General features: G+C 46.1%; 1 protein-coding gene across 2 annotated transcripts in view; it reads left to right on the top strand.

The window, feature by feature from the left end:
• The first annotated feature begins 4777 nt into the window (after positions 1-4777).
• The window catches only part of PKN3 (protein kinase N3), a 37157-nt gene continuing 22638 nt past the window's right edge, over positions 4778-19296 (top strand). Inside the window, exons 1-6 of one of the 2 annotated variants that reach the window (XM_088147152.1) lie at positions 4778-5345; positions 10278-10560; positions 12941-13092; positions 14348-14477; positions 15908-16056; positions 18076-18262. In XM_088147152.1, coding sequence (XP_088003278.1) covers positions 5322-5345; positions 10278-10560; positions 12941-13092; positions 14348-14477; positions 15908-16056; positions 18076-18262 — 925 coding nt within the window. In that variant the 5' untranslated portion in view covers positions 4778-5321. The remainder of the gene's footprint in view (positions 5346-10277; positions 10561-12940; positions 13093-14347; positions 14478-15907; positions 16057-18075; positions 18263-19296) is intronic. The other variant, XM_088147150.1, reaches the window with a different exon arrangement.

The following is a 19296-nucleotide window of genomic DNA, read 5'->3' as shown; positions in this document are numbered from 1 at the left end:
TGGGCAAAAAAAAAAAAAAAGTAAATCCCATCTCTGATTTTGGAAGAAAGTCTCAGTGGTAAAGCGTCGTGTGCTGAACTTGTTACGCTGGTGCAACTGATCAAACTCTTAAATTTTATTCAGGCTTTTTCTTCACAGGGTCTTTTACCCAGAAAAGGTTTCTGTTGAAGTAACTGGGCTCTTATCCCCTCCTGAGTAACTGCCTTAAAATATGCTTTCTTTTTATCTGGATCTGAGATGAGATGAACTCGAGCTTGATTCCCAGCAAACAGGATCCAACCTAGAGATCCCATTAAGCACAAGATGGATGTTGGAACGTTTGCTGTGCAATTGAACCGAGAAGAGTTTAAGATTGAGAGTTTAAGAAGATTAAAATCAGGTTTACAATGAGGATTTAGGTTGCACCAAAAAGTTTATAAGGCAGAAACTAAAGAGAGGGCAGAAGCGCAGCCGCCATCGTTTCAACTGTTGAAATAATGCGGAGTGATAGTCTTCGTGGGACAAGAAGCACCAAGAAGAGATTTATTTGTTAGTACTTGATTTCTGCTGAGCCCGGTCCTCTTAATGGGTTAGTGTCCTCATCCACTTGGCAACCTGGACTGGAGGATGTGGTGGTGCCAGCCCTGGCTTCTCTGGATCTTCTACCTCCAACCTTGCCCTGAGGACACTCTTCAGGCAGCAATGAGGGTTTCTTCCAGTTCGTTCTGCCCCGTTCTGTGCTCCTGGGGCAGTTTGCACCTTCCCCGTCCTGGGCGGCGTGGTGGTGGTGGTGAACGGGCACTGATCTTCTAGATACTTTAGCGGAGGACTGAACCGTCAGGCAGGATGCTAATTATATTTAAAATAATAGCATTTTCTTCTAAGGTCTCTGAGCGCCCTGCAAGTCAGGCGTACTCTAAAACAAGGTTCATGCTGTGCACGCTTCGCTTTAAAAAACCTGAAGCATTCAAAACGGGTCTCAGTCAAGGTGTCATACAGGAGGCTTTGTGCATAGACTAATCTTTATCAGTGGACATTTATTGCGCAGAAGAAGGTGGTTGAATGTTGAAAAACCAGAGTTCAAAGGAGCAAAGGATCCGAGCGTAAGTGTCCCTGGTATATAGTAAACAATGGCAATAGAAGAAAGTTTATTGGAATGCTGCCCTTCCGGTATTCAAACCATCAATGACTGGACGGGTTCCAATACACAAGCCCCCCCCACCCCACCCCCGGCACTATTGATCGAAGAGAAATTGAGAAGGAGTATTTCAGTCCAGCCGGGGACGGGGTGCTCGTCTTGAGGTGCCAAAGCGTGCAGAAACACCCTGCGATCCTCTCCCCGGGCCTCTGCAGCTCCTTGGCTTCTTGCAGTTCCGCTCCACTCCCAAGAAAACAGGGAAATCCTCGCCTGGAATATCTCTGGTCCAGTAAGTTAGGAAGGTTGCAGGGTGAGGGAGCCTCCTCCCCGAAGCACCCACCGCAGGCAGGCATGGAGCGGAAAATGTTTGGTTTTGGCCTGGAACAAGCCGTTGCATTCCAGAAGTTCTGCAGAAGTCTTTGTCAGCAGTGGTGGAGTAGAAGACCCCACTGGCTGGCCTGGCCCCCCCATCATCCCAGCCACTTCCTTCCCACCCCCCTGGTCTTCCCAGCGCCTCCCGCCCGCCAGTGCCTCTGGCTTCCTGTCCCTCCCGCCAACTTCTCCTTGCAACCAGACAGTTCGGTTTCAAGCCATGCACACACCTTAAGCGCTCCAAACCGGCGCGGGTCAGTTGGGGGATCGTCCCCTCACAGGCAGCTGTCCCACCCATAGATCGGTTTGTCTCTAGCCCCTCTTTGTCCCTCTTTCCAACCATAAAGTGAACCCTCAAACCGAGCCACGGGGAGGACTAAGTTGGCAGCAGGATAAAGAAGGAAGCTGGAAAACAAGCCTTTCTGGCGGGACAAAGGAGTTAAAAAAAAAACAGCTGGAAGACAGCTTGCCATGCGCTACTGATTCTGAATTGGCACGGAGAGATGTCACTGGAAAGGGGGCAGGAATAATTTATATAGAAAAGGGACTCTCGTGCTTCATAGGATCGAGACAGGATCCTTTCGATGCCTGTCTCAGCCAGGCCCTTTAAAGAGCGGCTGTATTGATGCCATCTGAGACGGTGGAAGAATTTCACGCAGGACCAAGATGCAAAGTCTTCTCTTCTTTTGGAGATGCTAAATTCAGGTGCCACTTTTCCTCCAGGTGTTGAAGGCAGACCCCATGTGGGAGTGGAAGGCAACGGCTAGCCCTGAGTTATCCAACGGAGCTTTCATATTTTCCCATGATTCTCTTTTTCTAAGAAATTCAAGCTTGGGGAACACAACGTCCCCCTCCATTTCACCGCTTTGGGGTGCAAAATCTCCCATTTCTCCAGGGAAGCCCACCAAATTCAGATCCCACCAAGTTCTGGCAACCTTCAATGACATCATCAGCCCCTTTTCCATTGGCTGGGAAGCAGGGGTAGGTGTGACCACTCCAGCCAATCAGTGTTTGGGAAATGGGTTCTGGGCTGGCAGGCCTTACCAGAGAGTTCAGAAACAGAGAGGCTTCATTTTTTTTCAGCCCTTCTACTCTCTGACTCTTGTGCTTGGAGGACCAATGGGCAAAAGAGATCAATTGATTGGGTTTAGGTGTTCCCATGACACAACTGATTGCATAGTTTAACCCACCCATGACTAGATCAATTTTGTATTAAATTTAACCCCTGCGGAGTCAGTGTTTCAATGATACACTGGCTGGGTGTGCTGTGCTATATCATCATCATCATCATCATCATCATCATCATCATCATTGGTTTCACAGTCAGCCAGATGTTCAGACTGGAGTTGGCATCTTCACCCACCTATTGAGTCCCTCCCAAGCACCTGGGATAGGCAGATGTTGTTGTTTGAGGGTGTTAATATTATTATTAAGGTTTATTATGTTTCTAGTCACTTTATTCATTTCTGCTCTCTGAAAGCCAGTGTTGGGAAATTATTTATTTATGGATGTTTTCCCAGCAGTTTACGAAACAACTGACAAAAACATCCATCGTGGTTAAAACGTCAGAGAATCGTAAATACATTAGCACAACCCATAACAAATCAACATCTACAACATCATGAGGATAAACTATAGAAAGAGTGATAATGAAAAATAAAGCACATTTAAGAAAAGAGAACGGAACGCAATAATATCCACAATTAAATCAACCGAAGTCACTCAAAGCACAATCAATTAAAGGTGCCGAGAACAAACCTCTCCGCCAAAAAGTTCCATCTTCAATAGCTTTGGGAATGTGAGAAGGGATGGAGCAGGTCTTAATTATAACAGGAAAGTACTTCATTAAAACAAACCCCTTGGTCTCTATTTTTTATTTTATTTCATTCATTCATTCATCAAATTTACATGGCTGCCCACCTCACGAAAAAGTGACTCGGGGAGGCGTACAATAAATCAATTTTCCTCGCTTCTTCAAACTTCCCAGGAAGAATTTCCTGAACGGGCCAATCCGTACCCCAAATAAATCAATTAAAACATATGAGTTCAGCGTGAGATGTGAAAACCTGGTATTGGTGCGCCCCAACATTTAAGAGGAAGCGTTCTTCCTTCTTGGAGCAACCAAGGTCTCCCCAATAAGGTCGACTTGGGTGGGTCAACAATGAGGTCTTCCTTATACACCAAAGATCTCTCTTTTTTGGGTATAAGAAGTTATTCTTGGAGAGAAATTAAAATGGTCACCTCAATGCATTTCAGTCCAGCTTTAGGCCTGGTTTAGGAACTCTGGTGGCCCTCACAAACTGTTTTGTGTCAAAAATTGGAGAATGTCCCTCAAGACCTTTAATTTGTTCTCCTAACCAAGACCATCACATTGAGACGATACCTGTACTGTATTTTAATTCATAACAGATTCTCCTATTGTAGTAACTAAACCGTGATGTGGCTTACTTAAATGTATGGCTGAGCGTGATGCGTAAATTGAACTATTGCTGTTTTCCTTAAAAACATGGCTTATGCCACAATGCAGCAAATATCGTAGGAGAAGAGCTGTGTTGATCTACGATGGCCAAAAATCAGGAGTCTGGTATCACCTTTTCCAACAAACATCTTTTATTAAAAGGCAGACGCTTCTGTGAGCTCCAGCTTTTTAATAAAAGCTGTTAGATGGAAAAGATGCTACTTCTGACTGTTGTCCATAATGCAATAAATCAGCCAGGGATTCAATTTTTATCCTTTCTCATCTTGCCTGACCCAAACATGTGGATAACTCAGAAGTTGGTGCATTTTTTATCTTGGTCCTTTCAAGGCATTGCCCTCAACTGGGATTTCACTGGATGCAGCCAGAGATTGGACAGTTGTCTATGCTTTAATACTTTACTTTACTTTACTTTAATTTAATTTCATTTAATTTAATTTCTTGTACGCCGCCCAGAGCCACCTGTTTGCGAGATGGGCGGCCATATAAATAGGATGAATAAATAAATAAATTTAATTACATTCAATTAATGCTTTAATCTGAATTCCTCCATTGAGGAGATGAGCCCCGGTGAATCTTTCTAATTCCAAAAGTCTTACTTCAGATGTAGTCCACTAACACTGGTGCAATTCCCTCTCCCGGTAACCTGGTTATTCCCAAACCTGCATCCCGATTTGGTCCTCTGAAGGCTTACTAACCCGGGGGCGAGCAGGTGGCGACTCCCAGGTCGGGTCGACCTGGAAACCCGAGCAGCGGCCCCCTGCCCTGCGTGGCTCCGGGTCCTTCCCGCTGCCCCCGATCCGGGCTGGAGGGAGAGCCGAAAGGAAGGGCAGTCCCAGCGCGGCCGCTGGCAGCCCGGGCGCCGTCCCAGGAGGCGGCGGGAGCGTGGGGACGCGGGCTCGGCGGAGGAAGGCGCGCAAGGCAGTCCCCGCGGGCCCCGCTGCAACCCGTTCTGGCTCCGCGCAGGGCGCCCGGCCGCTGCAGGAGCCAAACCCCTTTGGCCCCCGAGGTGGTGCCGCCGCCGCCGCCTGCGCGCGCGGGGCGAGCATCCCCGCCGCCCGCCCCCGAGGCGGGTCTCCCTCCCGGGGCCGCAGCTCCGCAGCCCCGCTGGGGCCGGCGCGGGCTCGCTCGCTCCGCTCCGCTCCGGCCGCCGCCGCGGGGCCCCGACGGGGATGCAAGCGGGGCGCCCGCGGAGGGTGGGGGTCCGCCGGGCTGGGGAGCCGAGCCGAGCCGAGCCGAGCCGAGCCGGGCGCGGCGAGCCAGCAGAGGGCGCGAGATCCGCGCCGCTGCCCTCCGGGGGCCGGGCCGAGTTTGAAAAAGTTCCCCGCCGGCGCCGGGCGGTCCCCGGGCTGCGCGATGGCGGCGGGGCAGCGCCAGCAGGTGAGCGCCGCGCAGCCCCGGCGCGCCTTTGCGGCGGGGGGGGGGGGTCCTGCCGCGCGCCGCCGGGGGCCGGGCGGGGGTCCCCCAAGCTGGGGGCAGCGCCGGGCCGGAGGACCGACTTGGGGAAGGGGAGCCGTTCCGACGGGGCGGCCGGGAGGGTCCGCGCCTCCGGCTGGGCTGGTCGGCGGGGCCGGGGCCGGGGCCGAGTCGCGCGCCTCTCGGGGGATGTCCGGCTTTGCAGCGGGGGGCGAGGCGGGGGTCGCAAGGCTGCCCGGGGGCGAGGCTGGGCGGGGGACCTGGCCCCGCCACTCCTCCGCCTCTGCCTTCAGCTTTCCCCCTGGATCTGCTTCTCTTGGCAGAGCCCCTCCGCCGCAGCCGGCCCGGGAGTGGGAGTCGGCCCGTCGGGAAACCCACCTCCAAGGTTTGGGCGAGGAGCCGGTGTCGGCTGCGTTAACGCGGCTGGCGCGCCGTTTGGGTCGGCTGGTTGGCCGGTCGTGGGAAGCGGAGCGGGAATCTGTTCCGTGTCCACCTAGGCGGCAAGGCGAGGTCCGGGGGGCCGTGAGAAAGGCCCGTCATCAGGTGTTGGGAAGTGAGCTGCGTTTACAGGATGGCGAGTTTGGTATACTGCAATTCAGTGTTTCTCAATCTCAGCCACTTTAAGCTGGGTGGACTTCAACTCCCAGAATTCCCCAGCCAGCATGGGGAATTCTGGGAGTTGAAGTCCACCCAGCTTAAAGTGGCTGAGATTGAGAAACAGTAGCATAATTGAATAGCAAACCTTCTGACTCTGATAAGAAATGCGTGTTTAAAAAACAAAAGGAAACAGTAGCCTCAAGAGAGAGAGGGTCAAATATAAACGCGTTTATAACCGCCGTCAAAAAGATTGGAAGCCACAGCTTTATAATCTGTCTTTCCTTTCTTTTTCTATTTTCTTTCCTACTTGCTCACGATTCTTCTTTTCTTGGCTTCTCTTCTGATATTTGCGTTGTTTTTATCGGGTTAAGAATGTCTTCAGTAAAATTAATTCTAATTCATTTTAATTTATTGATTTAGTTTAATTTATTGATTTAATTTAACTTAATGTATTGATTTAGTTTAATTTATTGATTTGATTTGATTTAATTTACTGATTTGATTTAATTTATTGATTTGATTTAATTTAATTCATTTAGTTTAATTTAGTGATTTAATTTCATTTAATGTATTGGTTTAGTTTAATTTACTGATTTGATTTAATTTGATTTATTGATTTAGTTTGATTTATTGATTTAATTTAGTTCATTTAGTTTACTGATTTAATTTAATTTATTGATTTAGTTTAATTTATTGATTTGATTTAATTCAATTCATTGATTTGATTTGATTTATTGATTTGATTTAATTTTTTGATTTGATTTAATTTTTTGATTTAATTTTTTGATTAATTTTAATTTAATTAAAATGTTAAAAAAGAAACAAAACACCACCTCGTCACAAGGCTGGGGTGTTAACAACCCAAATCTCCCAGCGGGTTTCCAAGCCCGTGGTAGCCTTAATGGGTTGCAGCCAAAACAGCTCAAAGATTGTCAAATAAGTGGTAACTTTGGGGAACCGCAAGGTGCTTTATTGGAGTGTTTTCCTGAACAAGAAATATGTAATGGGGAAGATGGGCAGCATATAAATTTAGTAAGAAATAAATAGATAAAATTGTGACTATTCCCAATGAGCACCCTTTTAGCCTCTGGAAGACAGAATTGCATTTGCTGATAGATTTTAAAGCTGCTCTTTGAAATTTCTTGGCAGAAGGAATGCCTGCTTTCAACTGCTTTTTTAATATTCTGATTTCTGATATTTGATTCCCATTTATTTTTTTGAGGAGAGGGTGGGCAGGGTGAGCTAATTGGCCCTCTGGTCAAAAACCTTTCAGGAGAAGGGGCAAGGAAATATCCTGAAACTTTAAAAGAGATTTAGTGGGTGAAACAAGTAAGAAATGTTGTGTGGCAAAAACTTTTTTAAAATAAAAAGAGAGATTTTTGCCAAAACAGTTCCTGAGCCTGTGTGAACAACATAGAACAGGGTTCAAAATTCTGATCATCTTCCAATCAAAGAAACATTCTATTTTTTTTCTGATTATGATCCAATTGTGTAGCTTTTTTAAAATTTACCATCTACTGAGAAATAATCTCATTTCGTTCTGCAGGAATTCATAGCATCATAGAGTTGGAAGGGACATTAGAGGTCATCTAAACCAACTGTCTGCTTGGGGAAAGAACTACTAAATTCCTCCTAAATTATTTTTTTATGCTCCAGCAGGCTCCATTTGTGATTAGTTCTGTTCTTCATTCTCCCTAGTTTCTTCTTTATCTTGAAGGTAAAACACATTTGCTGCAGCAGACTAACATGGTTATCCGTAAGCCAAAAAGAGCCTCCCTGTTCAGGGACAGCCTATCTGAGCCACAGTGAAGAATGGCTTTTGAGCTTCCTGGAGTTTCTTTCCAGCCCCTTTGTGAAACGAGGCACAGGGTTAGGTGGGCTCGGGTTGGGGTTCAGCTTGGCTGTCCGTACCAATTTAATTTGGAAATAAATTCTACGTCCGAGCTGCTGTTTGGCTAAAGGGCCCATTAAAAGAGAAAAGGAGTGAGATTTCTTCTTCAGGAGAAGAGATTTAATGTAGATTTGGAAAAAGCAAGCAAAGAGCATCCAAAATGAACAGAGGAGGAGGTGAGCTGGAGGGCAAAAATGTCCTTTGCAGAGTTTAATTTCTTATTTTTAAAAATAAGGGGGCTTAAATACTTTGGTTTCCCCTCTCCCCCTCTTCCTCTGCTGACTTTAACTCTGTTGCACTTCAAGAAATATTTTAAAGTAAAGATGGGAGATTCTGGGAGGTTGCAAAAAGGCATAATTCACAAAGCACTTGGATTTGATCGGCGGCACGTTTGTGATAAATTCTCTTCTCTCTCTCTCTTTTTGCAATGGGGTTTGCGGTTTTGTTCATTAATGCACTGAGATTTTCTTGTTTTTTTTCTTTAAAAGGGTTAGGAGTATACCCAAAGGAGAGGCTTTTCACAGGGTGTTCAACTTCAGAAAGTTCTCCCAAAGTATTAATTTCTCTGGCTTGATAGTATCTTGCTGGATCTTAATTGAGTCCAGTAAAATTAAACCATTTCTTCCTTTTTGTATTGATTTTCTTATATATTTCTTCAGGGGAAAGATTGATAATTAATAATAGCAGTTAATAAATACCATTAATAATTAGTTAAGTTAATAATAGAAATCGTACGGCAGCCGTTTCAATCTTTCCATCCACTTAATTGGCCAATTTCCTTCTCCTTTTCGGGTTATTTTTTCTTCCTTTCTACCGTATTCATAGATGGAAGCATGAATCGGTTCTGTCTAACCAGCGACTCTCCAGATTAGTGGACTTCAAGGCCTATCATCCCCAGCCTTTACAAATTTAGACCCTGGCACATCCAGCCGTAACTGAGAAAGCTGAACTCGCATGTTTATCTAAATATTTGGTTTTTAGACTGTAGGTGGCAAAAAGGGATGTTGTTAGTTTAAAGCAAGTGAGAAAGAAAGGTTACTCTATGAGGACTAGCAGCTTGAGAGACTTGCAGTTGGTTAGGCGGGTCCAGATTTTATAGATGTTGGCGATTCTAGGAGAAGGACTGTTAACCCTGCTTCTTTAGTTTTTGCATGTACACATTCTGTCTTACGCACCTGGTTTCCCTTCATTTTATATCCCTCACAACCTTGTGAGGTTGGTTGGGCCAAGAGAGAGAGAGAGAGAGATTGAGAAAGAAAGTAGTGCCCCCCAGCCCCTTAGAGAGCTCCAAGGTTCGCTGGGGGCATAAACCTGGATCTCTCCATGCTTAGCCACTCCTTAGCCAGTTCCCTGGCTCTCTTGATCCGGAACAGCAACCCTGCAAAGTAGGGCAGGTTTAAAACTGCCCCTCTTACTGAGCAGGGACTTGAATCTGGGTCGTCTCTGCTGGCTGTGGCTGCTGTAAGTTCCTTGGCCCAAAGGAGGAAGAACAGGATGAGCCTGACCCCCAAGTCGCCCCCCACCCCGATAACTCCTTTGTCCTCGGTTAACCTGGCGCCTCCAGCACTCGGCCGAGATCCGGGTCCCGTTTCCTCGCTGGGCGAGACTTTCCTGCATCCCGCGCTGATTGTCCCATTTCCAGCAGTTGTTTGTTTGGAGACGGGGATCCTTCCTCGATTTCCGGCTGGGCTGTTCCTGCTGCGGATATCGCACTTCCACACGTGTGCACGCCCGCACATGCCCGTTTTCACTGCTTTGGCCTTAAGAACTAAATCGTGAAGCTGCGCAGCGCAACCCAGAGCTTTCGATGCCACGAGCCGTTGCCTTCTCTCGGTTTATTTCCTTTCACGCTACGTTCCAGCCCATTTCATTTTCTGCCCATGATTTTGTTTTTATTTTCCTTTGCGTCATTCGCTTTTCACTCGGCTGTTGTGGCTTTGTTTTTTTGGAGGGGGAGATTTTTAGCCTTTTAAAAATTAAAGCCAAATCTGCTCCTTGGCTGGATTTATATCTTTTCCCTCCAGGAGATCCAGGCCACGCTGCTAATGCTCCCCTCCAATTTTATCTTCACAACAGCCTTGTGAGGTGGGTTACACCGAATTGGAAGTTGGGTTCCTTTATCCTAACCCAGTGATTCTCAACCGTAGCCATTTCAAGATGTGTGGACTTCAACTACCAGCATTCCCCAGCCAGCATTCCCCAGAATTCCAAGAATTCTCCCATAATTCCCCAGCCAGCAACTCCCAGAATTCCCCAGCCAGCCAGATTGGTGTTTCTGCATTTTAAGTTTTGTATTTGTCTTTCGATGGGCCCGGGAACGTAAATCAAACGAATGCATGAAATTAACCATGGTTCCCTTAATCTCTGCTCTTGGGCAAACCTCTCTGTTTAAACTTGGACGGTTGCAGGGCAGCTGTCTCTACCTGGTGAGCAACGGGCTGGAGGTCCCAGACCCAGGGAGCCAGCAGAAACTGGAATCCGAAAAGGAAGCCGTCCGCCGGGCCATTCAGAAAGAGCTGAAGATCAAGGAAGGGGCTGAAAATTTGCGGCGGGTGACCAAGGACAAAAAGCATTTGGCCCACGTAGAGACCGTGCTGGAGTCGTCCAGCCAGAGGCTGAACCAGTTGCACCGCCAGCTCAAAGCGCTCCAGGCACGGATTGTCCCCGGGGAGCGAGACGGTGGCCAAACAGGTGGGACGTGGACGTGTGCTTGCAGAGGGAGGTGTTTGTGCCTCTGGGCTAACTCGACATCGGCGGAGTGGAATAACCAAAGGGGAGAAGCCATAAAGAGTTGGAAGGGTCTCTTAAGGCCATCTGGCCCATCCCCCGTGTCATGGTAGGTGGGAAAGACCTTGGGAGACGGGGCGAAGAGAGGCTGCCAAGGGAATGGTCGGATAAGGGACAGCCTAGCCCTCAGCTGGATAGTGGGTGGGGCAAGAGGCTCAGAAGGGACCCTCCCTAGTTTCTCGGGCTGTAAAGGAGATGGGAGGATTGAACTTTCAGACTTGCAAGAGTGATGCAGGGTAAACCAGATGGGAATCACAACCAGATGAGCTAATTCTACTGTATTGTAAAGATGCATTGACAGAATCTTGCAAGTCTGAAAGGGCATTTCTCCCCCGTCCCCTTTACAGCCCGAGAAACTAGGGAGGGTCTCTTCTGAGACTCTTTCTCGTCCCATTATACAGCTGCGGGCTATGCCCTCTCTTATCTGACCGTTCCCTAGGTGGCATCTCTTGGCCCTGTCTCCCAAGGTCTTTTCCCCATGCCATGACACCCTGCCCAGGGCAGGAAGCCAACCTAAAGCATGCGAGCCCTGTGGCTACTTGGAATCATCCAGGGCAGGGCGACCCAAACCACTCTAGGTCTTTGATTCCCTTGGCAAACCGCACTGAAGCCTTCTTCAATATCCACTCCGGATCTGCTCTCCTGTCACTCGAACCCAGGATCCTGTGTCTTGCGCTCTCAAGTGATGGCAAGGAGGTCTTTCTCTGGGGGCATCTTTTGGGGCACGTGAAGAGTTCTGCCCTCCCTTCTCTCCCTGACTTGCCCCAAGGCCCAACGGACCCAGCTCCTTCCATTTCTGGAAGCCTTGGGGAAGCAAACCAGGTTGTCCCACTTCTCCACCGGGTTCCCGATGCCGACGAGAGGGCTGACCAGCCTCCAGAAGTGGGTGGGGGGCTTTGCTCTTCTTCGGCTTGCCAAAATTGTCCTTGCGGGCAGGGGTCTCCCTCCGCTTTGTGGGGCAACTAACTTCATCACTGCCATAGCCGCAGTTGGCCCATGAGAACGTTTAATTTTTTAAAAATCAGAAAGCGACAAAAGGAAGCCCCCGTTATTCGCTTTCGTTCTTTCAGCCCTGAAAACATACCCAATAAACGGAACCCGAAGGCATAAAGTACAGAGAAAACCTGCCAACCATTCAAATGAAAAGCTCCATTGTAGATTACTTGCCGCCGAGATCATTTAACATTAATAATTAATCAGCAACGAGGGATCATTATTGCATAATAATACATGTAATGTATTGTTTACGATTCCCTGTTCCTCTGCAGAAATATGAACAACGTATGGAAAAATCCCCTGAAATGTAATTTTAATGCTATGCTTTCTATGGAGGGAGGGCCCCGCGAAGGCAAAAGTCATAATGCAACCCTGGTTTGGCTGCTCTGCTTCTTTTTCTTCCCTTCTGAACGTCGCAACCGAGGTTTTTCAAAGGTCCATCCCGTTTTTGCAAACCGAACTAAAATTTAACAAGCCCTTTTGTTCATCCTGTGATCCCCCAGACCTAGTTTAAGATGTAAAGTAACATAAATCTTCCTCTAGACTGATTTCTGGTGACCTGAAAGATTACACCTGTACTGTTTCCTTAGCAATAATACCAAAGTGGTTTGTCTTTTTTGCTGGGCTGTTTTTAATTCCCAGCTTCGCCTGCAAACCTGAGATTTCCTCATCATTGCTATTGTATTAGTCGCATTCTCTCACAAGCATGGTGCAACAGTGAAAGATCACAAACAGAGGTGCAAAAAGTAAGGGATGACGTTGGCTACGAATTTTATGATTTTTTTTTTGATGATGGTTTTATGGTGGTTTTGACCCTTTGTACTGTTTTTATTGTTTTTAATTGTATTGTTTGGTTGTTTTATATTGTTTAATCTAGTGTTTCTCAACCTTGGCCGCTTGGAGATGTGTGGACTTCAACTCCCAGAATTCCCCAGCCAGCCATACTGGCTGGGGAATTCTGGGAGTTGAAGTCCACACCTCTTAAAGTTCCCAAGGTTGACAAACACTAGTACAGAGGGTATAAGTTTCTTTCTATGAACTTTCCATGAGTGTTGCTTAAAAGTAAAAATATCCGTGAGTTGAGTTCAGCTCCTGGGGATTGTGGGTTTCTTAGAACTGGTTTACCGCTGTTTGTGACTTTTGTGTGTGCGGGGACTTCTCAGTGTAGCTAGCCTACATCCTCCACATCTCGAGTGGGCTCCCATCCAGGCCCCGCCCCTGCTCCAGAACATTGAAGAGTTGCTGCTTAGCCAGCCTCTTAGCGGATTGGCCTTTTTGTCATCCCCAGATGCAAATGGGTCGCCCGACCTCAAGCTTTGGGGAAAGGACCCCAACCACGTTTCAAAAAGGCTGGAGGCCTTGAAGAAGCAGCTTCACATCGAGCTGAAAGTGAAACAGGGAGCCGAGAACATGATCCAGGCGTATTCCAGCACAGCGAAGGTGAGCCGGGCAGTGTTTCTCGGTCGAGGCGGCACGAACCCGGTTCCCGTGGGGAGCCACGAAGTGCCAGGTCATACCTCTTCCCCTAAGGATGCCTCGCGGTCAGGTTCCCATTGTAGAATTCTAGAGTTGGAAGGAGACCTCAGAGGTCATCCAGTCCAGCCCCCTGCACACCGCAGGATTCACGGCCCCCTCCCTGCTAGAAGCCTCTCCAGCCTCTGTTTGAAAACCTTCAAGGATGGGGAAGAATCCCCTCCATGCAGGGACCCATTCCACTGACGGACAGCATTTCCTGTCCAGATGTTCTTCCTCGTGGCTCATCTGCATCTGCACCTTGAAGTTTCATGCCATGAGCTCTAGTCTTCCCCTCTGGAGCAAATGAGAACGAGTCCGAACCCTCTACAACGTGACAGCTCTTCTGATGAATATCTGAAGGGCTGTCATGTCGTAGAGGGTTTGGATTTATTCAGCTATCACGTCCCCCCCTTGACCGTCTCTTCTGCAAGCTTGTGATGGCATGTGGGAAAGACCTTGGGAGACGGGGCCCAGAGATGCTGCCAAGGGAACGGTCAGATAAGAGGGAGCCCAGCCCTCAGCTGCATAATGGGTAGAGAAAGAGGCTCAGGAGGGACCCTCCCTAGTCTCTCAGTCTGTAAAGGAGATGTATTACAACCATAAAATCATTGGGCTTTTGATTTAAAGTTAAGTATAACATTAAAAAGAAAACCACTGCAACTCACCTCAAAGTATTGGTTATATGATAATGGTTTCAATCTTAAGCTAATTACTTAATATTATAATCTCCATTGTATAGATAGATAGATAGATAGATAGATAGATAGATAGATAGATAGATAGATAGATAGATAGATAGATATGCAAAGCAAATTTAGCAAAAGTTAAAATACCTAAAAAGTAAAAACAAAAGAGTGAGGGAAAGGGAAATGACGATGATGATGATGATGTCGTCCTTGGGAAGGACCCGATAGGTGGATAAAAATGCCAAATCCAGTCTGAACATCTGGCTGACTGTGCGACCAGCCATGATCATCATCATCAAGAACTACGGGTTTCTGACTCCCCCGTTTGCTAATTTGCAATATTCATAGGCATTCAGGCCCCCTTAAAAGCCAGTCTTCAAGTGGTCAGATTTATCACGCGACGTGACGCTTTGCATGTACGGGAACCACCCTGACTTAAGACTCGCTGCCCCTCTTGACGTTCCTCATGTTTTATCCTCCTCTTCCCTCACCAGGAGCGGAAACTCTTAGCAGCTGCTCAAGAAAATTTTCAGGAGAGCAAGACGAAAATCGAGCTGATCCGCATGGAAATGGTGAAGCTTTCCCAGGCGGCAGGCGTGGTGGGTGACCCCCTGAATCCGACAGGTGGGCTGTAGGGCTTGCAAACTGCAGGCAATTCCCCACCCCCCACCCCCCTTTGTTACCCAACAATTCCCCCTCTGCTTTTCCGAATGGAAATGGGACAAACTTTGAGACTGCTGGTTTGGCCGGAGCAACGCTTGAAGAAATTGGAGAAACGTTGGAAAAACTAACTGTGATGTTTGGGTTGTGATCCTAGAGGTGCTTGTGCGTTTGTGCGGGCCATGGAAAAAATGACGTAAAAACACACCCTTCGAAAGGATTTTGAATCCGAGCAACCCAAGACTTCTGTCCTGGGAAGGGAGGATCTGATCCCGTGCATTTACTCATCCTTGTTGTAAAATGTCCCTTATTTGGTGTGGCGAGGAAGCATGCCGAGAATTTCAAGGAAGATTAAAACAAATGTTTGAAGGTTTTTGAAAGAAAAGAGCTAATGTGCAAATATTCCAAACATCAGCATACTTTGTTTGATTTCTCCAGAGGGGCATAAATTGATGGGAAGAGAGCTGTAGCCTACTTGTTAAGTCACTTGTGGCTAACTTATAAAATGCAAGCTGTTGACAGATGTTTCTCCTCCACCCGCTCCAAAGACAGTGCAGATGTTGGGGCTCAGCTGCTGATGAATTCACAGACAAATCTGTGACCTGTTTTTAGTTCCCTGTTTAACCTATGTCCTTGGAATTTCTTGGTGGCCTCCCATCCATTCCTCACCAGACCCAGCCTCCTTAGGTTTTGAAACCAGAGCAAGGTGGACGACAGTGACAGTATTCTTGATTGGGTTCACTGTGTGGAAGATACAGAATTTTTTTTTATTTCCCTCCAAGTCTGTTCTCCAATGAAGAAGGAAGCCGTTCTAATATTTTATTGAGATTTTAAAGATACATATGCAAAAGTTAGAAATGAAAAGGAAAATTTGAAATACAAAATATAAAGCAAAGGAAAAGAAAAAGCGAGGTAAAGTAAAAGAAGAAAAGATATGAAAAATAGATAACTTCCAATCTATCTCTGGTCTTAGAAATAGTAAGGCTATCATAAGTGCTACTTTTTAATACATTAAATAGGAATAATTCTTTGTCTAAACATATTCCATTGCATTTATAATCTAATCTTCAAATCCCCATGTAAGCTTCACCCCACCTGCATTTTGCAAATAGTCCATCAAGGAAGCTGTTCTTTTTATCAGCTCTTGCCCTTGCAATTGGACTACTGGTCCCGAGGACCTGCTTTACACACTTGTAGTCAATGTGGACTAGACGCTTGCTTTTTTTCTTTCTCTGCAAATCAACAGAACTGTGTTCTGTGTACGAAAAGCAGCAGGGAGCCTTCCAACACAGGGAGGTTGTGTTCCTTTTTCAGGTTGCAGAAGGTTGCTTGGAGTATGAGCTGTTCTGTTGCTGGCCTATGTTGATGATCCTTTTCCATCTCTGTCGGGGTAGGACACGGAGGGCCCAACCTACTCCTGGAGCTGCGTCTCGAAGAACTGCGGCATCGCCTGCGCATTGAAGCGGCGGTGGCCGAGGGAGCCAAAAACGTGGTGAAGATCCTTGGCGGCCGGCGGGTGCAGGACCGGAAGATGTTGGCAGAGGTAAGAGGAGCTTTGGAACTGCACCGAAGAGGTTCTGCAGCCAGAGTGAGTGACTCTGTATGTTTCTAGTCCTCGTGGAGGGTGGAGGCTGCAATTCAAGGGGTCTTCCTCCATCTGGCACCCTCCAGGTGTGTGGGATTACAATTCCCAGTATCCCCAGCAAACATGATCACTAGAATTGGAGTAGAGGCACCTCTGGAGGCTGCTGGATTTAAAAAAAAAATCTGCTAGGTCAACAAAGGTCTCGTACTTGAATTTTCCGTGCTGAATTTTGTATGTCAAAATTGAGCATAACTTGAACAACTCCTGGTGGTTCCAAGGATAGGTCTGTGTAGTTTTCTCTGCATCATAGTCAAGTGCTTTCCCTGTGCCTTTACGGGATGTTTTTCAGTCTAGCCATATCCCTTGGAATTTCTGGTTGGTCCTCCATCCAATTACTTACCAAGCCTAACCCTGTTTAATAGCCCTGATTCAGGTAATTACTAGAAATCAGGATGGATGTGTCAAGAACAGTTCTTGCCAAACAAATCTTATCTCCTTTTTTGAGTGAGTAACGTTTGTAATAGACTGTGGGAATGCTATAGACATAATTTATCTTGACTTCAGCAAATCCGTTGACTGTAGGCTGTGACCTGTGGATTAGCAAGTGAATTCAGTGCAGGTTGGAGGATGTGGCAATTATGTCGATTCATAGCTGGTTCAAACATCATGTCAAAGAGTTCTTATCAATGGTTCTTCATCAAATTCCTTTCCAGCCAAGGTCAGCTGGATGATAGACACATAGTTCAGCTTGTATCAAACAAAAGTACCCCACAAGTACCCCACAAAACAAAGTCCAGGCGCTCCTTTTATTTAGCAAAACAATTGCTAAAAAAAAAACAGGATGCCCAATTTTGAAACATGAGCTCTGTCATGGGGAAGACTTTGCTCCTGTGCAAAATAGCTGTGAGGAGGCATGTAGCTATTCAGAAGACCCCCAATTTCTGGTCAGCAGAGTGGGGAAATTAAGGCAAAAAGTCAATTGCCAAGTTACTAAGTGGAAGACAGGGTTAATAAAGATTCAAAACTAGCAGGGTTTACCTATTATGCAACATTACAACTTCGTTTAATCCAACAAGCCACATTATGACCCAGTGCGACCGGCAGATCCAGGTCCTTTTCTGAAGCTAGCATTCGCACCTGGAATTATCGGATCTCAAGACGGCACCCTGGTTAGCACTTAGAACTGAAAAGCCATTTTCTTAAAAAAGCCATCTAAAATACTAGCAAAAAGTGGACTTTTTTTTTCTCTGCTATACCCTTTTCACACATGAAATCTTGCCTTCGCTTGGTTTCTACTCGCTGTTTTACCTGATGCCAGAAGGCTGCATTACAGGGCCCATCCCATCTGCAGCGGTTAAAAGTTTTTTGCAAAGGGACTCGTAATCTCATCATGTGTAGAAGCCCCCAACCTTCTTCCTGCCATCCCCTCCGAAGTGACCCATCACTTTTTAGCAGCAGGAAAAGACCTTTCCTCCTCTCCTAGAGCCTTTCGTTTGCAACCGTTTAATTTAAAATATTTGCCCCACACTGCAACTGACTTCTTTCATAAGAGAAAAGACAATATCTACATTTATTGGTGATTGGAAACCCCTTATGGTCTTTTTGTGTAAAAATGAAAAAAGTGAACTTGTGATTTATGACTTTGATGATGAGACAGGATAGATTGTAGAAAGAAGAGAATCAATTCCTTCCTTCCTTCCTTCCTTCCTTCCTTCCTTCCTTCCTTCCTTCCTTCCTTCCTTCCTTCCTTCCTTCCTTCCTTCCTTCCTTCCTCCCTCCCTCCCTCCCTCCCTCCCCTCTCTCTCTCTCTCTCTCCCCCTCTCCCTCTCCCTCTCTCTTTTCCTTACTTTATATTAGTTTCTATTATAAAGGCTTTGAAATATGCATTTATTTATTTATTTAAGAAATTAACATTCCCAGTCCTTTTATAGTTCACATTTCTTTTTTTCCCCCTTTCTCCTTTACGTTTTGCTCTAGGCGCAGACTTGCCTGCAGGAATCGTCTCAAAAGATTGATCTTTTCCGACTGTCCCTGGAGCACCTTTTGAGCAAACTTTCTCCAGATCACCCAAAACGGGGGCTAATCAAGCAAGAAATAACAAACACCTTCTCTCTTGGGGCTCAACAGTTCCCCCCAACTTTGATCAAGCCCACGGCTCTCACAGGTATCTTTTAATCCTTACTGTGCTCAGAGAAGGGGAGCAAGACATGGAAATGAAGTGGAACAACCAGACGTTCTTCTCTTTTCCAGTTTTAACATTTTATTTTAGATGCCAAAGAGAGAAAAACAGAGAGGTTTACAAACACCTCCCCCCAGATAAACTGGTAATTGAAATTAGTCTTATATATAATTCATTCCATATTATACAATCTAATATTTAATGTGTAAATTACTGTGAGGTGTCTTCACATTACAAAAAGGGGCTACTGGGTATATAAACCAGGATATGCCTCCTAGGACTTTCATTTCAGTGATAAAATGCTTGTTCAAGTATAAAAAGAGAAGTACATTTTTCATATTCTACAATTAGTGGCCAGATTCTTCCACACTTGAACTAGATATATTTTTTCAATCTTAAAAGATTGCAATGTTTATTCCCCTTGTTCTTCTGCTGGTTTCCAAACTGTCGCTAAGGGCAAAAACCAGTGAAAGGCGTATATAAAATCATTTCTTTTCGAAAAGGAAATCCCTGTGGCAGAATTTGCGTTTTGACGCCTCCTCTTCGTAGAGGTGCCAAAGCGTTCTGTGCTTCGGCTGGCGATCGCGCCCAGTAATTTCCTCTTTCTTGCTTATTTGGACCCCCCGATTTTTACTGAAGAGCTGATCCTACCTCCCCATAATTTTATTTCAGGATAGGTGTGTGCTGATCCATTGGGTGAAACCAAAACTTGATGTGAGACATAAGGCAGGATGTGATTGCTGGACTGGTATGGAGGAAATCAGTTTGAATGAGAGGAAGTGACATTCCGAAGTTTTGTGCATGGAAAAAAACCAGACAGAATGAAATCTTAACTCTCATCTGAGTTGCGAAACTGTGGATAATTTTAAAAGGAAGACAGAGGTTCCCTTTCTAATAACATACAGACTCTCTGGCAGCTGGAAAGATTCAAATGCAAATGTATGGATTTGCTTGCACTAATTAAAGTCCACTGCATCAGATCCGTTAAATATTATTTTTATTTTATTTTATTTTATTTT

The sequence above is a fragment of the Python bivittatus genome, unplaced genomic scaffold (assembly GCF_059951505.1).
Source record: "Python bivittatus isolate LINGU-HERP-01145 unplaced genomic scaffold, Pbiv_v1 ctg000160_np1212, whole genome shotgun sequence".
Classification (NCBI taxonomy): domain Eukaryota; kingdom Metazoa; phylum Chordata; class Lepidosauria; order Squamata; family Pythonidae; genus Python; species Python bivittatus.
This window is presented reverse-complemented; position numbering and strand designations above follow the sequence as displayed.